The sequence below is a fragment of the Meles meles genome, chromosome 10, assembly GCF_922984935.1.
Source record: "Meles meles chromosome 10, mMelMel3.1 paternal haplotype, whole genome shotgun sequence".
NCBI classification, from domain to species: Eukaryota; Metazoa; Chordata; class Mammalia; order Carnivora; family Mustelidae; genus Meles; species Meles meles.
The window spans coordinates 80,944,502-80,966,376 of record NC_060075.1 but is presented as its reverse complement, the minus strand read 5'-3'; the positions used below and the strand labels follow the sequence as shown (position 1 = coordinate 80,966,376).

The window sequence follows — 21,875 nt, the reverse complement described above, 5'->3', positions numbered from 1 at the left end:
AAATCAAGGAAATGGGAAATCGTTTTTACTCTGCAGAAATGCTGTATCAGGTTTATTACACATGTGGGGTGAGAACAAAGGGAGGTGCAATCAGATAATTCAGGTATGTAATGTGAAGAATAATGCAAAATTTTGCAATGTCAATGGTATACAAAGAGTATGTTGAAAGTCATGAAAGCAAGCATTCATCCCCCAACAAGGGTTCAATTCATTTTATACTATCTTCATATAACTGTCTTTTATCTCAGCATTTTAAAAAGACTGTAAATGTTCAAGAGTTTGAGAAGGGTTAATCAAAGTTGCCTTTTATTCCCAAAATTGCCTATTTCTCTTCTCTATCTTGCCACTTAGAAACTTTTAAAGAGAACACCGGAAAGAGACAAAATACAAGAGCCAGGGGAAGTAAAAGACTTAGCTATATAAATTATAGTGTATCTTGGAAGACTATTTTAAACAAGTGGTTTGGATTGTGAATTAATGTTTTTCCTCTGTTGACTCATTTTCACTCTGTGAACAGAAAAGTATTTATTTTAATGACCAGTTTTCAATTTCTGCTTCTGCTCAGGTCTGAGGCAAAAACGATCTGCTGTAAAAGCAAACTATTTTCCTTTTCGTTTGCTGGAATCCATCCAAAAAGTTCTCCTCCAGGGGTGAGTGATGGTTCAAAAGGATCTGACACCACTGAGAGATCTCCATTACACGTCACTGAACTGAACTCATTCATTCATGAGCACGGCTCCTGACTCGAGCACTGAGCGCCCTCCTAAGATTTTGCCCATTCATTTGACTTTCACTAAATAACTTTCTGTCCACCCTTTGCAAATATATTATCAAGCCTGTGGATGTATACTTCAATAAGATGCACCATGGATCAAGAAGTATTTAGGTATGGAAACTGTTCAGTTAGAAGAATTCATCACCCTTATTGGATATCTGAAACAAAACCTCATTATTCACAAGTATTTGATGCATGGCTTTCAAATGTTACTATTATCACTAATAACAATAAAATAATTCATTTTATTATTTTCGGTGAAATTATAGAACCAGCTACTTTACTCCTAACCTATGGAACTACATGGTTTTCCGTGAACATTCTATGCCTTTTGTAAAATTCCCTTTAACTGGAATCTTCTTATATTTCTACCTACAAAACTGAGCTCAAAGGTTGAGTTATTCTGGGAATTAAATAATGTCTAATGTGTACTGGGCTTAATCTTGTACTTTATACATAATAAGTGCTCAGTAATGACCTACTATCATCCTTATTTACAATTACATTTCCCACTTTAGGTTCTGATTTCATATAGCCAAGGATTATCGACCGCTTCTTCATCCTCCTCACACATAGTACAGTAGTTGGCATAATGGGTGAATAATTCACTGAACACTATTTTACGTAGTAACACGGCTATATTCTTCAAGAAGTGTTTTTAAATATCAATAAGTTTGTACAACATCAATTTGCTTGATTCTTGAAAACACTTTGTAAGCTATTTCATTAACAAATAACCTCTCAAAGGATCTTTTCACTATCCGCCTTTGATATACTTCAATTACTCATCAGACCGAATGTTAATTTAGCTAATGTCAAATTAACAAAGGTTTTGAACGGGTGACTATGTTTTTCAAAAATGAGATTCTACTACATATGTGACCATATAAAAATAATAACTATATTAAGGTGGGTTAAATCAGATTTTTAAAAAGTTTGAAGTAATCCAGAATAGAAGACTAAAAATGACTGAAATCAGTAAAAACTTAATTTTCAGTAAGGAAACTGTATATAGTTCGATGTTTTTGTGTTATATTGTCTTTGGCCACTTTACTAGGAGAAAAAAATAAATGCTTATTCTATAACAGATAACAATATTTTCCTTTATGTTTCCTCGCAAAGAACACACAATTTCATATAGCTTGAGCAAAGAAATATCTCCATCCTTCAAAATACTTTCTGAACCTCAAGATCTTCTTTTCAAAGAATCCCGAGATCTACCTTCTCTTACAACTGGCAATGACCTCGCTGAATTGTACACATCAGAGTTTGGAGGTCTCTAAGTGCCTTTCATTTGTGTTGAATTAAATCACATGTTTCATTAATTATACAGGTCATACATTTGCCTAGGAGTTAAAATATTCACTTTCAAAATGAAATAAATGAAGACCAGCTGGTTGAGAGGACATGGGGCAAATGCAGGATGTATTTTAGAATTTATTTATTTATTTTTCTTTCAAGTCTTTGAATCCCTCATGTGTGGTGGCTTGCCATTTCCACATTTTAAGTTTATCTAAACTGGTTTCATGTCTTGCAATACGAGTGTCAGGAGGGGGAAGAGTTGATTCAAACATGGGTTAAAAAATAAATAAATAAATAAAAACTCCAATCTCTACAGCGTAATTGAGAGGAGTTATTTTCAGGAAAAATTCAACTTCCACAGCTTATATTATGAACAAAGTATGACTACGAGGGCTTACTTAAAACTAACGTGGTTATTTTCATGGGATGGGTGCAGAAAAAAAAGATATTTTACAAAGTGTTATGGCTTTTCTAAACCAGGGAATTTCCGCATTGAGGCCTCTCACCTCTTTGCATGGGTGCCTGTCGGGTAATACCGGGAACAGGATATGCCATCCCAGGCACAGTAAGGGTCTCGAGCCAGGCAGCAATCAGCACAAGCACTTCCGTACATGTCGCACTGATGGAATCTGACTTGGGCCACAGCAGAAGCCGATCCAATATACAGCTGTTGCTAGAGACATCAAACAACAGAGAGGCCACTAGCAGAAATGGACAGAACTCTCAGTGAATTTCACATTTATACGCAATCACTTTGGTGAATATTCATTTGAATTACTGCAGCTACTCAGGAGGGGTAGCAGAACACTGGTACTTTCGGTTCTCTAAGATTTGAAATACATTTATAGACCTGGACTCCCGTAAACAAAATTGCTAGAGTGAGCTTGACAAAACTCTCAAGAAGTTGACTGTTCTTTTGTTATTTAAATAGAAAGCCTCTTTCATCATTTAACACGGTAAGTCTTTTTAAAAGAACTTTAGGGATGTCCAATAACAGACAGAGTAAGTAAATGGTCTTTTTGTTATTGTTGTTGCATTTTTAAAAGTGAGACGTAACTGACAAGTAATACCGTATTAATTTCAAGTGTATGATATAAGGATTCAATATCTGTATGTATTGTGAAATGATCACAGTAAGTCTAACATTCCTCAACACCGTATAGGTAGAATTGTTATTCATGTGATGAAAACTTTTAAGATGTGTTGTCTTAGCAACTTTCAAATATACATTAGGGTTTCATTAACTATAATCACTATGCCATACATTACATTCCGAGGTCTTCCTCTACAACTGGAAGTTTGGACCTTTTGATCCCATCCACCCATTTTGCCCACCTCCCACTCCTTGCCTCTGGCAACGGCCAAACTGCTCTCCGTTAAAAAACAAAATAAAACAAAACAAACAAACAAAAAACCCTCATTTTTTTTGTGGTGTTAGTTTTAATTTCACGTATCAGTGAGTTTATATGGTATTTGTCTTTTCTTATTTCACTTAGTATAATGCTCTCAAGGTCCACCCATCTGTCACATATGGAAGGATTTCCTTCCTTTCTGTGGCCGAATGATATGCCATTGTACATATATGCCACATTATCCCTATCCATTTATCTACCGATGGGCACTTAGGTTGTTTCCATGTCTTGGCCATTGCAAATAATGCCACAATAAATGTGGGTACAGATGCCTTTCAGAGTTAGTGTTTTGTTTCCTTTGGAAAATCACCCAGAAATGAAACTGCTTAATCATATGTTCTATTTTTAATACATTCAGGAAACTCTCTAATGTTTTCCATATTGGCTGCACCAATTTGCATTACCACCATTAGTGCACACTGACACGCAACATTTAAAACATTGATACCGATATATACACAGAACGAGGGAATAAACTGTAAGATACATTGTTAAGTAAAAACAGTAAGTAGCAGAACAATTAACATTACATGTTCCTGTTTGCCTAGACATAAATGGTCACTTATAAGTACGTTTGAGGTAATATATGGAACAACTTTTTCTGGAGATATTTGCACCAGAAACTGGTTCTAGTAAAGTGGAGAGGAGGTTTGTGTTTCACTGCACACTTTTTTGTATTACCATCATTTACCGTTATTTTTGCAAAAACAACAAAAAAATTACAGAAGAGCATCCCATCATGATTATAGAAGTAAATCTACTCTTACCTACCTTCTTCTAATAATGGAAAAAGAAATCCATTACATGTAAATCACTATTTTTAACAGAATAAAACTGTAACTTATTCATCTATAAGCACGTGTACTTCTATTCTTTCTCGTTGACCACGACTCCCATTTACACACAAGTACACTTGCACATACACACAAACTTACTCTCTTTGAAGAAATCTCCATAGAAATAATAGGAACTGGGTCCTGGAAAAAAAATGTTTAAGCTTTTAAAGAAATACAGACACATACTTTAATATGGTTGCAAATCATATGAACTCATATTAGATATGTGACTAGTTCTATGCTAGCCTATAGCTTTCATTTTAGCAAATCAATAGGAACTTATAATTACATTAAAATATAGATTTCTTTTAAAAACTCTTTTTAACAGAATAGGTCAGATATGTAAGATGAAAAAAGTAGTGGATAATCTAAAGAGCTCACCATTTGTTTCTGAAATGTAATTTCTGTATTTGCATTTGTGTATTACTCAAGTTTTGGGAACTCAAGTATCTTTAATAAATAGCAGAGTCACAGTGTTCTTTCTTATGAAGTATTTGAACCATTAGATGTGAAACAGTTGTCTCTGAATAGATGATACTGTTAACAAACCATGTGACTTTAATTGCTTAAATCCAGGCCTAATAAAATACTTTTTCTGTTGGAGTTATCACAGTCAATCAATATGAGCCCAGGTTGCTTTGAACAAGATGAATAAGTTCATTGTCTTTGAAATGCAACAGAGGAAAGATGATCTATCACACAGCTTTGAGAGCCTGTGTGTTATTCTAGGGCTGGTGATTAAGACTAACGTGGCTCAAATGAGCACCACAAACTCAGGTGGTTTCTGCCAGGAGACAAGCAACAGGCAGGTGGGATACGCTCAGTGGACGATTATCCTTCAAAGCATTATCTTCTTTTTTTTTTTTTTTTAATATTTTATTTATTTGACAGAGAGAAATCACAACCAGGCAGAGAGGCAGGCAGAGAGAGAGGAGGAAGCAGGCTCCCTGCGGAGCAGAGAGCCCGATGTGGGGCTCGATCCCAGGACCCCGGGATCATGACCCGAGCCGAAGGCAGAGGCCTCAACCCACTGAGCCACCCAGGTGCCCCACAAAGCATTATCTTCTGAAAGAGAAAAATCTAATCCCCTGTGTCAATATTTTAAACTACAGAATGCTTTAGGCAGGCACTCATGCCCTCATTTATTCATTCAGGTGACAATGTTTCTTAGGGTTGATAAGAACAAAACACTGTGGCAGGTGCTCCTCATAGGGGAGCTATGGTCCCTGAAGTGAAATGAAATCTGACACAGAAATCCAATACGAAAGATAAACAAGTTCTATCTCTGGTTGAGATAGAACATGCTTAACCTTGATGTGTCTATGGGCAATGTAATCTCCAGGACAGCCAAGGTGAAATGAACTGTTTTTCACCAATAAGCATATTTTCATATGTATCCATTACAAACATGCACAATCTTAATAATTTGCAGCCTTTTTTAAAAACAAATTTGCTTACTTGCTAAAATTTATTTGTAATCCCCATATTAATATTTACAGTGTTCTGGGGTCATTCGTGAACACAAGCAGGCACCAAGAGGCAATAAATTTTGGCTGCCCAACAAGTACAACCCCAGCTGAAATCAATGAATGTGACACTCTGCCTTCTTGTTTCAGCTCTCCCATTCGAAACAAGTGTCCTTTTCATGGTCTATTAAATGCCATGGTTTTTCACATTTTTGTGCTTTTTACTGGCAATTTTGATGTTTAAAATGGCCTCTAAGCAAAGTGCCGAAGTGCTCTCTAGTGTTTCAAAGCTTCAAAAGGGCTGTGATGTGTATTACAGGAAAATACACAGGTTAAGTAACTGTTCATGTACACGTTATAGTGCTGTGGCCCATGAGCTCCATGTGAGTTAATCAAAAATATACAGTAAATAAGGTGTCTTCCAATAAAAACACACCAAGAACAACATTATATATTGACCAGTTGACAAAAAAATGTGACTAGAGACTCACAGGAACCTAACCCTGTATGTCCCCTAGGAGCACTCGCCAGTATTCACTAATGTGGTGTTCATGGTGATTTTATTTTTTTTTAATTTACTTTTTAAAAGAGTTTATTTATTTATTTGACAGACAGAGATCACAAGTAGGCAGAGAGGCGGGCAGAGAGACTAAGAGGGAAACAGGCTCCCTGCTGAGCAGAGAGCCCGATGCGGGGCTCCATCCCAGGACCCTGGGATCATGACCTGATCTGAAGGCAGAGGCTTTAACCCACTAAGCCACTCAGGTGTCCCTCATAGTGATTTTAAAAATCATACCCGTCACAAATACTGACACTTGAGTCTGTGTGTGTGTGTGTGTGTGTGTGTGTCTGTGCACATGCATACATACAATTGTCATGTCTAACCTTTGCATTATCATTTTTTAGTTTTTTACTAACTTCTTTGTGGTAATTGATATGTTATGAAAAAGAGCAATATACTTATCACAATGTCCACAACATGAAATCTACTGTTTTGCTTTAATTGTTTAGGTTGGTAGTACATTGGTAAAATGAGACTTTGCAATAATGATTCTGGAATTCGTACGTGGTATGTGTTATTTCTTTAAGTCATAGTTCATATACTGAAATTCTTTTCATGCTGGCTGGGCAAATATTGGGGTTCTCATTTGAATGGTCTGCAATAATCAAATAGATTTTAAACCATTCTTCACTTCAAATTCATTCTAAATTCACAACCTATCCATTAGAAAAAAAACTGACCTAACATCTTTCCTATTTACAACTCATTTGCAATTGTCTGTAATACATAAATGTTGGCTATTTCCTTTTCCTTCTTATAAAAAAATACCTTGAATATCTGAAGTTCTTCTAGAATTACTTCTTCCATTGACTCTGTCTCTTGGTTATAAATTGTGATTACTTTCAGAACAATTCCATTATCTGTAAGAAAGGAAAAGAAGAGATAAACTGGAAAGTTGTCACAATCTGGTTTTCAAAACAATGAAAAACCATGTGGGGACTATGAATTTGAATACGCTTTGAGATTTAGATGCATGAAACATTTAATCATCGCTGGCTGAAACAATATGACTATTTACATATTCATATTTTCAATTAGCAAAAAATAATATGATTGACTAAAAAAAAGACCAAATAAAATGTAATTGTTTTTCAAATAATTTGTTCAGAATTCAATTAAAGATTGAGAAAGCAAAATATATTAATACATACAATAGTCAAACTATGGAAAGAACCTAGATGTCCATCAACAGATGAATGGATAAAGAAGATGTGCAATGGAATACTATGCAGCCATCAAAAGAAATGAAATCTTGCCATTTGCGATGACGTGGATGGAACTAGAGGGTATTATGCTGAGTGAAATAAGTCAATCAGAGAAAGACAATTATCAAATGATCTCCCTGATATGAGGAAGTGGAGAAGCAACATGGGGGATTTGGGGGGTAGGAAAAGAATAAATGAAACAAGATGGGATTGGGAGGGAGACAAACCATAAGACACTCTTAATCTCACAAAACAAACTGAGGGTTGCTGGGGGGAGGCGGTTAGGGAGATGGTGATTGGGTTATGGACACTGGGGAGGGTATGTGCTATGGTGAGTCCTGTGAAGTGTGTAAACCTTGCGATTCACAGACCTGTCTCCCTGGGGCTAATAATACATTATATGTTAATAAAAAAATAAAAAAGTATTAATATATACACAATAATATTTGATATCATGATATATACACACACATTTTTAATAAGAAAAATTTCAAGTACATACTATTGAGAGAACAGTATAAATACTCTTGCACTAAACATTTAGTTTCTATAATTATCAAGTTTTATAAATTTAAATTCATAATTTAAAATTCCACCTAATTTTTATTATATCTGATATGCTGAGCTTGGTTTTTTCAATAAAAAATTTAATAAGACACCAATTTGCCTGTAAGAATAATTTGATGTAGTGCTAAAAACGGCTCAGAAAAAATAAGCACTTTGGAGGTAATGACCCAAGAATTATATGGTATTTAACTAATTTGTTAAAAAATTACCAAATTTTGTGGTTGGGTTAATGAAATTTGTTTAAAATAAAACTAGTAAAGGGGCGCCTGGGTGGCTCAGTGGGTTAAAGTCTCTGCCTTTGACTCAGGTCATGATCCCAGGGTCCTGGGATTGAGGCCCGCATTGGGCTCTCTGCTCAGCAGGGAGCCTGCTTCCTTCTCTCTCTCTCTGCCTGCCTCTCTGCCCACCTGTGATCTGTCTGTCAAATAAATAAATAAAATCTTAAAAATAAAATAAAATAAAACTAGTAAGAGTTACCTGGATAGTACATGAAAAGGAATATAAACTATAATTTTTAAGCTGAGAACACATAATAAACTCTTTATTATTATTCAATTATTATTATATCAAGGAAAAAGCAAAGATGAAATTCAAATTATTAACTTCCAACTAGTGATTTGCAATAAGGACGTTCTCTCCCTATATATAGTCTTTTATAAACACACACACACGCAGAGTACTAAAGTAACTCTCATTTGTGGGGTTTTCCAATGTTGTACTTATCACACTTTCATCAAATAGGTTCTTTCGTGCTGTAGAGCTGTGGCTCAATACAATGATATCTCTGAGTTAAACATCTTTTGCATGATAGCATAAGTATATATCTGATGTTTTTGGAATTCTTTCAAACAGCTTTGGTTAACCTAATGAAAGAGTATTTCCAAAATCAGTCTTGAACTGATAGACTGTGTATGACTGCTCCTTTCCAGGACATTTAAAAATAACATACCTTTTCCCATGCTTCCTCCTATCAAATATTATTCTTGCTTATGGAAGGTTAAAAAAAAAAAAAAGCTCTACTAGATGTCATTATGAGTGAATTCATGCATGGCCAAGTAATTTTAAGTTTGTTAAAGAAATGTGATGCTTTGTTCATCTTGAATCCATAGTGCAGAGCATATTATTAACATGAACCTCCTAAAATAAGGATAAAATATAGCCTACACCAGAGATCAATCTCTGCAGATCAGATGAATGTTTCCTCACTTAAGTCTTTGCTTTTTCAAAAAGTATGAACGGAGAGGCTGAAGCACCAGTGTTGATATTATATCCCGGTTCCTGAGCGGGGTCTCTGCAATGTCTCTGCAGAATTATGTCCATGAGTGAGGTTATGTATGGTAGGAAATTTCCTCCTCTAAAGAGCAACTGGTGTAGCAATGACTATCATGCATATGAAAAAAAGAAAGAAATGATGATTTAAAAGGCTTTTTAAATGGCTATAGGATTTTAAAGTACTTGACAGAATTAGTCATGTATTACCCAGATGCTAAAAGATTCCACATTCTCTTCCACAAGCTAGATCTGATGTATGGAATTAAGTGAAGTTGTAGGTTTATTTGAAAATTTCACTTTTTAGCATGTATATTATTTTGTTTCATTAATGCAGGATATTTTTAAAGATTTTATTTATTTATTTGACAGACAGAGATCACAAGTAGGCAGGCAGGCAGAGAGAAAGAGGGTGAAGCAGGCTCCCCACTGAGTGGAGAACCCGATGTGGGGCTTGATCCCAGGACCCTGGGATCATGACCTGAGCTGAAAGCAGATGCTTAACCCACTGAGCCATCCAGGTGCCCCCATTAATGCAGGATATTATAGCTCCGCTCCAAAAGCTAACCTCCATTATGACTAACATTTGGCCTGTTTGGTACAAATGGTTGATTCTGATGGGGCCTGATAAGCACTGTTGTGATTACAGATTTAGGTGAAACTATTGTCCAAGTGGCTAAGAGCCATGCGACCTTACTGAACAGCCAAAGATGGCAATGGGCCTGGGGGACAGACAGCACAGCCATCCTTGCTATGGTGGGCTCCTGCCTCTGTGAGAAGCTCTGCTTGGAACCAGTGTTGTTAATTAACATCAACTACTCAATCCTCCACTTACTCAGTTTTCAAAGATACTGAGTACTGACTGTGTATCAGAAATTACGCGCCGTAACTGCCCCAAATCCTCTCTTCTGTTGCAGCAAATAAGCAGTGTTCAAACGGGCTAACGGATTAACAGAAGATTTGTTGATAGTTTTTTAAAATACTAATAATGTTATTGATTTTAAGATTCTACAGACACGCCTCAGTACTTTGTAATCTCTTTACCTGTCCCAATGAACAAGACATCGTATTGACCATCCTCGGCTTCCACTCGATCCACTGCTATTTGTTTCAGGTTATATTTTCCATCTGTTTTTACCAGGATTGGTTTTTTATGGGCAGGTTTTATGGGCTGGTACATAAGTGGATGGCTTCTTGCAAATCGAATGGCATCATCGGGGTAGTCTTTGGTGGTTCCGTATCTCCCGCCGTTCACTTTGCTGGCACACTGAAATGCAAATAGATAAGAGAGAGGTTTTTTGCCTTAAATCTAAGGAGCACATTTATTATCAATTATGAAAGCTATCAGAAAATGGACGTGTTCAATTAATTGACTGCAGTTAGAAATATTGAGTGACCACAAATTCTTCATTAGAAAAATAAAATCTGCATTAAAGATTGCAGAGAAAGACCGAATCGTTCCAAACATGCAGCTCTAGAAAAACACAGAAGTTAGCAAAAACTTTGAAAAATGAGGTAGTAAATGATAATGGTACAATTCAAAGGTGGTAAAAATATGTATCACCATAAGTATTATTATTTCCCCCATTTTCTGAAATTTATTTTTTCACAGTGTAAATTAACTCCTGAAGTAAACAATGTTTACTTCAAATTTGAAAACAAATTTTCATAGCAAAACAAAAAGCCTCTTTGTAGTGTTAAATCCCCCACCCAGGATTAAGGATCACAACTGCACTGAATAGCTTTCCCATTACTAAAACTAAAATAATAATGTGATGGTTTCAATAGAATTTTAGTGCGGTAACAAAGAAAGCTATTCAAATTCTGTCCGTGTTAATTGAGGAAAAAACAAACAAACAAACAACCCTCTCTGTTCTACTGTAATCTGTATGAATTTATATTATTTCTGTATGGATTCAACACAATAAATTGAGAAAATGAGAAATATTTGCAATAACATGCCTGAATTCTTAAATCAATGACTCAAAAAATAAATGTTCAACAGCACCTCAGTTACTTCTTGGAATACCTTTAACTGTGTTGATTCATGCTTGTTATTAAGTACTCTTTCATTTTGCATATTTCCCTCCAGAATCAGCAGCAATTACAATGGTTATGTTGATAAGGGATTTTCCACTTTCGGGTATAAATACAGTAGTGTAGTAATCAGATTCTGCAAAGAGGGCATTTTTAATGGTCTGTTTTAAAATTCAGGTCATATTTCTTAATTTGGCCTGAAGTTTTCACTGGAGTGTACTTACATGATACATAATTGGAAACATTCTGGACCGGCCTGGAAGCAGTTCAGTAACCAGTCACTTCCTCCAAATCTCCTTTAATACCATGTGGTTTCAAGAAGCATTTCCAGCAAAGCCACAGGAGTGGGTTTTCTCCATTTAAATTGTAATTTCAATCAATAGAGTGAAATAAAGTATATTTTACGTCTTACTGGAAGTAATAATTTTAAGCTAGTGAGAATGATTGAAATGGTAAAGCTTTACACTTGTTAATGGAGGTAAGGTTTGTTTCCACTTTGGATTTTGGCTCTGCAAAAATGATTTCTACTTGACTTTCAAGTACTTGTGGAATCAACACAGGGATGGGTTTTCACCAGCTGCTCAAAGAAGTGCAGACTTTGACTTGGATGACAAGTTAAATGTCTGTTCTCCACGGTCCATGAGCACATACAATGAGCCTACATTTTGCCGACCTAGTCGTGCACAGGATACACGAGACAAAATCATCATCATTGTCATTGTCATCATCGTTTTTGGATACATGTATAAGTAAAAAGCATAAAAGTTTGCATGGATTGTTAGGGAGAATCTGGGCAGCACGAGTGCAGAGGCCAATGGTAAAACTTCTGGAACTCTAGCAGCACTTTTGTATTGGAATTTTTCTTCTAGGAGCCAGCAAGGACGTTGAATGAGATGCTAAGTGTTCTGGTGAGGCAGAGAAAAAGCTTCTTGTAGTTAAGATAAAGCGAGAAGTAAGGAGAAAGTATGGCCCAGGGAACTTAGAGGCTGACTCAAATATTACAATGTAATTATCTGGTCACTTTCTCCCCCTTGGCAATTGCATGAGGCACTAACTCTTCCGAAGAAATGGAGGAGGATGACGCTCTTTTTATTGGATGTTTCTGTCTTCACTGGTAGCTTAAAAATACAATTTCAGTTGGGGTTACTTAGGCAGCCAAAATAGCAATGATAATACACACTTTATAATGTTGTTAAGATTTTTTCACAGATTTTTTTCATTAAATAGAAAGCATACAACCAGATATAAGAAGTGATATTTCTTTACCGTTATTTCTTTATTTTGGGGTGTAGAATTTCTCAACTGTTTAACGGAAGTTTTGTAAAGCATCTGAAATGCTGAACAAAATATTACTAAGAGAGCCTTTAAGAAAATAAGAATACTTTTTTAAATGCCTAAACTTACGGAACCAGGCCTTGGATATGGGACTCTTCCTTCATAGAGTGACCAGTGGTATTCAGGTCCTTCCTTATGCGCGTACGGTCCGTTAAAGGCTGCCCGGATGCTAGACATATGATAGACACATATTGCATGGCCTCTAAATATATTACTGGAAAAAAAATAGATAATTACTCTTCTGGAACTGACTAGCAGTCCGCTAGTCACACGCTTCAGACTACAGAGGAAAGAAGTCTTTTGGATAAAAAAGTTGCAATCTCTTAAATAGAGGATATTCTAGAAATATTAACTACTACAATATTACAAGTACTGGAACTCTGAAACTTACCATTTCTTTACCTTCTTATGACAATAAACTGAAAATGACATTGTTAGACTAAAAAATGTGACACCTGTCACCTCACATTATTGCTAATCTGATATTGTGTTTTTATATTTTTACGAAGGAAAATAGGGCCTGACTATTTAAAAAGATTCATTCCCAAGCTGAATTATTAATTTCAAGCTTTGTCTCCTTGTCTATTGTTTCATATTCAGAGGAGACAGTGTTTGCCCAATCACTATGCTGTTAATACTGCTAATTCTGTTCAAATTTTATTTGATTTCTCAGTGCATATGATCAAATAACAAGTTAAAGTCTTATGAAACTTTGGGGCTTTGTTCCATTCTTTACCTTTGGGTCACAGAGGCATCAATAGGCTTGCCGTATATCCCTTCCTCCAGTGACCACCAGGCCACTGAAACTGTACCAGAGTGGAAAGACGACTGGGCTGAACTACATTAATTTGGGGGAGAATGACTTAAATTATATAAAACTCGAATTCTTTACCTCCAGAACTAGCAGCAACTGAAATCATTTTTTTTTAAAGTTCTACTTACAAAGGATAAAGACATCCGATGACTAACAATAGCAAGTTTTATGGGAGCATTTGTGATAAGATTCTGTGAAAGGACATTTTAAAGTGATTTGTTTTAAAAATTTGGCCATATTCCTTAATTTTGCATGATGTGAATGAATGCTAACATGTCCCCAGTCTCCTGTGAGAATCAAAATAATTAATGTTTGGGAACGTGCTCTGCACAATGCACAGTTCTTTCTAAATGTAGAAGGTCTTACGCAGGGAGACACCTGTCGAACAGCAGTTACGTTCCTGTCCTAGGACATCAACTCACACATTCTGTAACACACCTTGAAGCAATTGGAAATGCCTGCGATACTGAGAAAACCAGAGATGGTCTCCCAACCAAAGTGGCAATAAACCTTTGATCAGCACGCCACAAATATCAACCTTTACGTCACGTAACAGCTGGGAAGCCTTTTCCACAGATTTATGTATAAACTGAACAGTCAAATTGAAATTATGGAAGAAAATAACGTGTTGTCTTTGAAATCTAGACAGGTTCATTATGCTAACACTTAGGAAAGTAGCTTATAAACTGACCATACAAACCCACAGAAAACCTATTCTGGTGATCCCGTAGCTTTTATTTGTTATAAAAGCCATGGAATTAGAACGCAATGTATAAATTCTTCACCAGCATAAGAATAAATATGAAGTTTAAAAAAAAAAAAAGGATTTTCTGTGGACTCTGACAACTACCAATCTACATTCACTACTTTACTTTGCATCAACGACAAGCTGATAGCAAAATTGTTTCCATGTTTCTCTGTTGAAGAAAAGGTCTACTTTATTGTGAGAACTTTATTATTTTTTTCAAAGTGAGCATTAGAAGTCTTCTGCTGAAAAAAAAACAAACAAAAGCTTCATGGAGAAACCCTGAGCAAACAAAGTAAACATGATTATAATAGTTTAAGTCCAGTGCAGTGCAAAAGAGGAAGGGAACTTGATCGTTCCATCCCTTTCAAGAGATATAAGACATATTCTTTTTTTTTTTAAGAATTATTTATTTGAGAGAGAGAGAAAGCACGAGTGCAAGGGAAAATAGAAGAAGGGAGAGAGGGAGGGAGAGAATCTCAAGCCAACTTCACTGAGAGCAGAGCCCAACATGGGGTTCCATCTCAAGATGCTGAGATCATGACCTTAGCCAAAGTCAAGAGTCAGATGCTTAACCATCTGAGCCACCCAGGCACCCAAAGGAATATTCTTGATTTCTCATTCCAGTCATCTCACATCCACTCTTTCCTATTTGGAAAGACACACTCAGGAAATTATATATGTAAACTTTCAACCAAAACTGATTCTAGTGATATTTTTTCATTCATATACTGACACATGTGTGTGAAATGATATTTCATATTTTTCCAACACTCTTCGATGGGCAAAATACAAACATGTTAAAGAGAAAAATAATAGATTATATGCCCTAAACTTGAACAGCTTATTTAAATTTAAAACATGGTAGGCAAATCACAAATACATGTTTGCTATGAAGGGGAGCAGGACCACCTGAGTAAAGGAGTGAGCAAAGTGCTCTGTGATTAAGGTATCAAGGAATATTTCTTACGGATGGCAACCGACCAGCACTAGAGAACTGATAAAAGTCAGTGTTGGAGGAGAGACATTTGAAGCAAAACAAGTGGGCAAATAAAATCAGTGATGGAACGAACCCTAATGAGTTAGAAATAGATTCTGTGAAGGTATAATCTTATAGGAAAACTTCCAAAGCTGAGTGGCTAACAGTTGACAGAGAGCCTTGAAAACGTGACTTGGAAAACTATGTGACAATTAGAAGAATTATGCTAGCCTCTATAGCACGGAACAAATACCTTATAAACCGTGAGAAGCAAATCATTCTGTTGTAGGTCAGAGCGGAAGGGGATTAGGATACTGAGCACAGATGGAGCCTGGGGCGCTTCAAACAGAAACAAATAAAGATCTGAACTGAGATCATGGATTTAAAAGTAAAAGAACAATTGCAAACATAAGAGAACAAAGAGAAGTTGGTGACATAAAATAATAAACGGCAACAATGGGTCAACAATATTTTCAACTTACATACACAGTGAAGGAGTAAGGCATATTTTGTTTCATCATGTTTTTAGAGATCCTATGGATTTCTTACCTGGTAGTGTTAAAGAGTCCAAATATCACTGGGTTCTTATGATCTCTGGTGTGCAGCAAGAAAATATCCTCTGGAAAATTAAAGACCATTAGATGAGTATTTTTAGTCCTCTTTGCACGTAAAGAAAATACATTGACATAAAGTAGCTTAGAACTCACTGCAGATGTAAGACATCAATTTCTGTCCATACACAGTCATACGACTGGAACCAAATCACAACAGAGTGATACACCTGGCTGTCAGGATGACCCTGAGCTGGGCCACAAGGAAGAAATGAGGTGCTGACTGCCAGCTACGGAGACGATCGCCTGTTCCTGCAACTCCCCCGACCCCACCATGCAGACCAGGCCAAAGTGAAAAGAAGAGAAACTTGCTCATTGTGGGAAGCAAGTTTCCATACATGGTAGAGATAGAGAGGGGTAGAGAGAAGAATACACATCAAAGAGCACAACTTAATTTGTTTACCTAATTCATCAAAATAGGTGTCAATTCCATTCATGCCTGGTACTGAGCAGACCAGTCTGGCTTTTAGGAAAGTGCTGAACTTATTCACCAGTATCCTCTGTCCTCCTACATCATTCTGCAATGAACAAAAGCAGGTGAGTGAATACCTAAAGGACTTCTAACCACAACTAACTGTGTATTATTAAACATGCAGATGAGAACAGTTGCAATTTTTCAATTTAATCTGGAAAGTGTAGCCGAATCCTCGAATAATACCATACCTGCAATTCCCCATAAAAACTATGTGAGGCTTGTACATTCTGCCTTGTTAGTATACTTTCACTCTGGCCCATTAAATATACTTTCCAGACATTAAAGAATATTAATAGAGTGGTCTATCCTATATAAAGTAGTGGCTTTACAATACAATACAAAATACAATACAATACAAAATAATACAATAAACTTTACTATTATTTTAATGATGAACAATCTGCTTATCTTGGAGATACAGAAAACAACCACTCTTTTTTTCTAAAAGAAAAAAACCAGTTTGAAATACATACATACAGAGTATGTACATATTATTTGCACACATATATACACACAAATGTACATACATGGACATAGATATGTATATATAAACTTCCTCTTAAATTTTTAATTCTTAATTATTCTTAAATTATTCTTAATTATTCTTAAATATCAAACATTACATTTGCAATATTATTAGCATTCTCTCAATATACATTGCTACATCAGTTAGTTTTGAATATTCACTAACAGCCTATCTGAATACCCAACCAACCACAGGTGTTTTTTCTAAAGAATCAGTCAAATGATTTGTTGAAATATAACATACATTACTTAGTATGTGGACTAAAGAAACTAAAAAGACCTTGGTTAAATTAATTTTTAAAAGGGGAGCTCAAACTTCTGTGTGGGAAGAAGTACAGCCTAACTACAGACTAGCTCTTCTTAGTAGGGGTTGGAAAATGAGGAAGATCACACAAAAGGCACAACTCTTCTAAGATAAAACCTTTGGGAGATGTTAAGCCTAAAGACTAGGTAGCAAATACTGTTAGGCAGCCTATAGAATCCTAGAACATCTTCCTTATTATTTATTTATTTATTTGCCAGAAAATATCTTAAAGTAGAAAGCCTACAATACAATCACCGAGACCTGACGGTAAATCGGGAGATAAGCACGCAGAACGAGGGAGAAAGGCAGTCCTCACCACACAGAGTCTCCCCACTCTAGCATAAATTGCATGCGCGTTGGTCTCTGCCTCCAGGGCCTTCTCCGTAAAAAAGAAATACACTTTGTTGTCATCTCGGTCTTCATTGTCAGGAATCATATATGAACCTACAAATTTTGGTTCTACAGGTATAAAGAAAAGTAGAAGAAAAGTAAAATGCTAGGTTATTCTAATAAATTGCATATCACACGGATGCTTCGGTTGCAAAAAAGACTCTTCCTTGAGATTTTCTATCAATGGTAAAATCATGTAGAGATCTCCACTCTCTCACTCCACTCAAACCAACAGTTTTGTTTTGATCTAGGACAGGACAATTTAAATGGAAAATAAGAGTCAAGAAAGGAAAAACCAATTTCAAACAACATACCTTAAATTGCATTCAAAGAACAGATTAGAGGCATGATGGTGACCATCTCCATAAATTTCCTCCCATGTATATAAACAGTCAATGTAAATACATGTAAAATAGTTGAGTAGAGAAGTTTATCCCTTTTTCAAATTCATAGATTATCTACCAGTGCAGCTTATGGAAGACCATTTTAGTTTTAAGGTAGAAAATTTATTTTAGGAGCACCAGGGTGGCTCAGTCATTAAGTGTCTGCCTTTGGCTCAAGTCATGATTCCAGGGTCTTGGGGTCGAGCCTCATGTTGGGCTCCATGCTCGGTGGAGAGTCTGTTGCTCCCTTTCTCTCTCTGTGCCTCCCCCCTACTTGTACTCTCTCTCTCTCTCTCATAAACAAATAGAATATTTAAAAAAAGAAATTTTATTTTAAGTCTTTGTGTTTGTAGTCTAAGGGATCAGAGTGAACAACCCTTGCTTAATATACTATGTCAAATATTTTAATAAAACATGCTGCCAATAATGATTATGTACTCTAAATTAGCTTAATAAAAAGGCTAAAAATAATTTAAAAAATTCATTATTAAGTGATACTTCAATCCCTGGATAGACCACTGTGACAAAAACATAAACATTATTCCTTACAAGGATTCTGTCAGTAAATGACTAGTGATTTTCCTAGAATTTTATTCGTCTCTAAAAACAATGTGATCTCATTAAAATAAGCAAAGCAATCAACTGATCCAAAAGTATACCAACTGACAAAAGAACAAAACAACTTACTGGATAAAAAGTTTTGGTTTTTTTTGCTTTTCATATATTTGGTTTATTTTCCTCATTTAAATCCTGATTACTAAGTATTGCTATGAGGGCAATTTGGTTTTATAATAGAGCCAGTTCATGTTGATATAAAATTATATTTTAATATAATTTAATTTAGGAATAATACTTTAATTTAGGAATATTACGAAAATTCTGAAATTTGTAAAAACCGTAAAAGACATTTGATTATTATTATGATCAAACCAGCAAATTTCCCATGAGTTCTAGACTTGTTTTCAGTTCCGACTTACATGCTCCTTCCTCCTGAACCCTACCTTTCAACAGGCGCTCATCGTCATGCTCAGTGCGAATGTGAGCCAGTCGCCCCATGCTCCGGAAGACTGCAGCATCTCTGCCCCAGTAATCACTGTAGAGTCCAGTAAACAATTCACTACCTACATGGAAAAAGGAGTTAAAAAGAAGCCAGTATTTGTTTCTGGATCTGACAACAATCTATAAGCCACAATGACATCAAACATACCCAGGTTTACTGGGTATATGACCTTGTGAAATGAATACTACTGCAAAAGCATGGATGGTAAGGTGAGATCACTAGGACTGGAATATCCACTGCCACTTTTGAGCTGTGTGAGCTTGGGCTAGTTGCTTAACCTTTCTGTGCCTGAGTTTCCCCATTCCCAAATAGGACTAGCGCTCAAAAGTATTGTAAAGAGTGAAGCACGTCAAACAACAGCTGGCATATATATTCATAAGACCTATATGAATCTATTTTTTAAGATGTATTCATTTATTTGAGAGAGAGAACACACACACACAAATTGGGGGAAGGGGCAGAGAGAAAGAATCTCAAGCAGGCTCCCTGCTGAGTGCAGAGCCCACTGAAAGGCTTGATCTAATGACTCTGACATCATTACCTGATCTGAAATCAAGAGCCTGACTTTTAACTGAATGAGCCACCCAGGTGCCCCAGACCTATATGAGTATTTGACAAGTAAGCTGGTTCATTTTATTTTACTAAACTTCTTTTAACCTTTATATCCTAAGGGTATTATTATTAATTTTTATATTATTATTATTGGTATTATATGCAAGACAGCTAACTCAAATCCTTCTTAGAACAAGAGATTGCTTCCATGAACATGATTTTAGTATAGGAACCACAATGTCTGACAAAGTTGTAAATAATCCAGTTCATTGTCATTTAATTTGTAAGTTATGGCATAGATGGGAATGATACAAAGAATTTATAATTTAATCAGTCAGTTAACAGAATGAACGAAGTTAGTTATAACATGTGGTGAGGACCCAGACTGAAAATCAGATCAAGAAATCACAAATGTATGCAGGGCTTCCCGAGAAATGACAATGTGTGTCCTGGAAATAACAAGAAAACATTAAAATAGCTTAAGGGAAGAGGAAAAATATAATAGTAAAATAAAGGTAAAGGGAACTGCAGAAAGACTAATACCTCTCAAGTATAGGAACTTGGGAGTTCTCTTTTGTCCAAGGGACAACAAAAGATAATCAGTGTGCCCATGAGTGGGGCCAGAGGCATTGTCCTGGGCATATGCAGTTCAGGTGTCCTGTCTTTGGCAAAAACCTCTAAAAGAAGCAAATGATAGTATCAGATCAATAGAAGCAGCACCCTCCATTTAGGGCAGTAAAATTCTCACAGTGAGTATCATACAACTCTGGTCAGTTTAAAAATATAGAGCTGATACTGAGCTCAATGTATTAATGTTTTCCTATTAAATATGGAACATGTACATACGGCATCTGAAGTGCTTTAAAGTTTAAGAGAATTCAAATTAACTGTATCTCTAATTTAGTACATTTAATGAATAACTGATTTTAGAATTAGAATTATTAAAGTTACAGGTATAAAAATCCAGCCAAGTATATAAACAGAATTTAAGAGAACTCGATTTCATGTTTATAAATTTTAGTTCTTGAATGATATATTTATTTATTTATTTATTATTTATTTTAGAGAGACAGAGAGAGGTGGGGGGCAGAGGGAGAGGGAGAAAATCTCCAACAGACTCCCTGCTGAGCACAGAGCCCCACTCAGGACTTGATCCCACAACCCTGAGATCATGACCTGAGCCAAAATCAAGAGTCAGACACTCAACCACCTGGGCCACCCTGCTGATCCTCATGTTATAAATTTTATTAGATTTTAAAAATTATTTCAATATTTATAAAGGATTTTTTTTCCTAAGATAAGGCCTTTAAAACTTCGAAAAAAAAACTTGAATAAACCAAATATGTTTGTATGGTTTAAAATTTGAGAACGTAATCAAAGGTGCTGTCACCAAGACACTTTATAAGAGAATTTTATTTTGAACTTGGATTAACTGACTTACTTTTTAAAAAGTAAAGATAATTCTTTTGTTATAGCAGATTTAAAAATAGAAAAAATGAGATATTGATTGAATTTGAAGGCTCAGGAAAAATAAGCTTTTAAAAATATTATAATAACAAACTAACATTCATTTATACAAAGACAAGTAAATGTAAATAGCTTCTTTGGTTCACAAAATCCACTAGGGATATTTAAAAAATATATAGGAAAAAGATAAATAAAATCCAGGTTTTCCCACAAAGGAATTTGCCTTTAAACTATACATCTATGTAATAAGAGAGAAACAGGGAAAGAAGAGGTAAATGTGGCAAAGTATTAGAATTAACAATTGATGAATTCAGGTAAGTGGTATAAAGGTGTAAATTTTACTCCTCTTTCATTTTTTTTTTTCTGGATTTGAAGATTTTCCAGATAACAAGTTAAAAAAAAAAACAACCTGGATTTGTTGAGTTCATTCCATACACTCGAATGTACGCTAAGTGAGAGGTGTGATAAGGAAAGTAACAGAAAAGAAAAACAAAGATGCTTTATCTCTGGACTTAAAACATGATTTGACAGAAAAAATTACATTAGAACTCTTATTTAAGCATGTTCTTTGGTAACAGAAGGAAGAAAGCAACATAATTTATATCAGAGCCAGTTAATGTTATATTCATCAGAAGGTTATATCTGTGTGTGGTGAAGGCATATTTTTAGATAAAATGCATTTAGTGGTTAGGGATATAAACCGTTTGTGGGAGGCATTCTGCACTACTTGCACATGGATAAGAGTCATGTTAAATTCATTAAAAGGCCTTGGGGAACATCAACTTTATAGCATAAAAGAATGAG

At 35.6% G+C, this 21,875-nt stretch overlaps 1 protein-coding gene across 2 annotated transcripts in view; it reads right to left on the bottom strand.

Moving 5' to 3' along the window:
• Nucleotides 1–21,875, bottom strand: part of SEMA3E (semaphorin 3E) — a 253,303-nt gene that overhangs the window by 23,647 nt on the left and 207,781 nt on the right. The window contains exons 6-14 of one of the 2 annotated variants that reach the window (XM_046020062.1): nucleotides 18,994–19,113; nucleotides 17,536–17,678; nucleotides 16,319–16,433; nucleotides 15,854–15,923; nucleotides 12,836–12,980; nucleotides 10,439–10,661; nucleotides 7,122–7,213; nucleotides 4,425–4,466; nucleotides 2,584–2,750 (exon numbers count right to left, since the gene is read on the bottom strand). In XM_046020062.1, the coding sequence (XP_045876018.1) occupies nucleotides 2,584–2,750; nucleotides 4,425–4,466; nucleotides 7,122–7,213; nucleotides 10,439–10,661; nucleotides 12,836–12,980; nucleotides 15,854–15,923; nucleotides 16,319–16,433; nucleotides 17,536–17,678; nucleotides 18,994–19,113 (1,117 nt within the window). The remainder of the gene's footprint in view (nucleotides 1–2,583; nucleotides 2,751–4,424; nucleotides 4,467–7,121; nucleotides 7,214–10,438; nucleotides 10,662–12,835; nucleotides 12,981–15,853; nucleotides 15,924–16,318; nucleotides 16,434–17,535; nucleotides 17,679–18,993; nucleotides 19,114–21,875) is intronic. The other variant, XM_046020063.1, reaches the window with a different exon arrangement.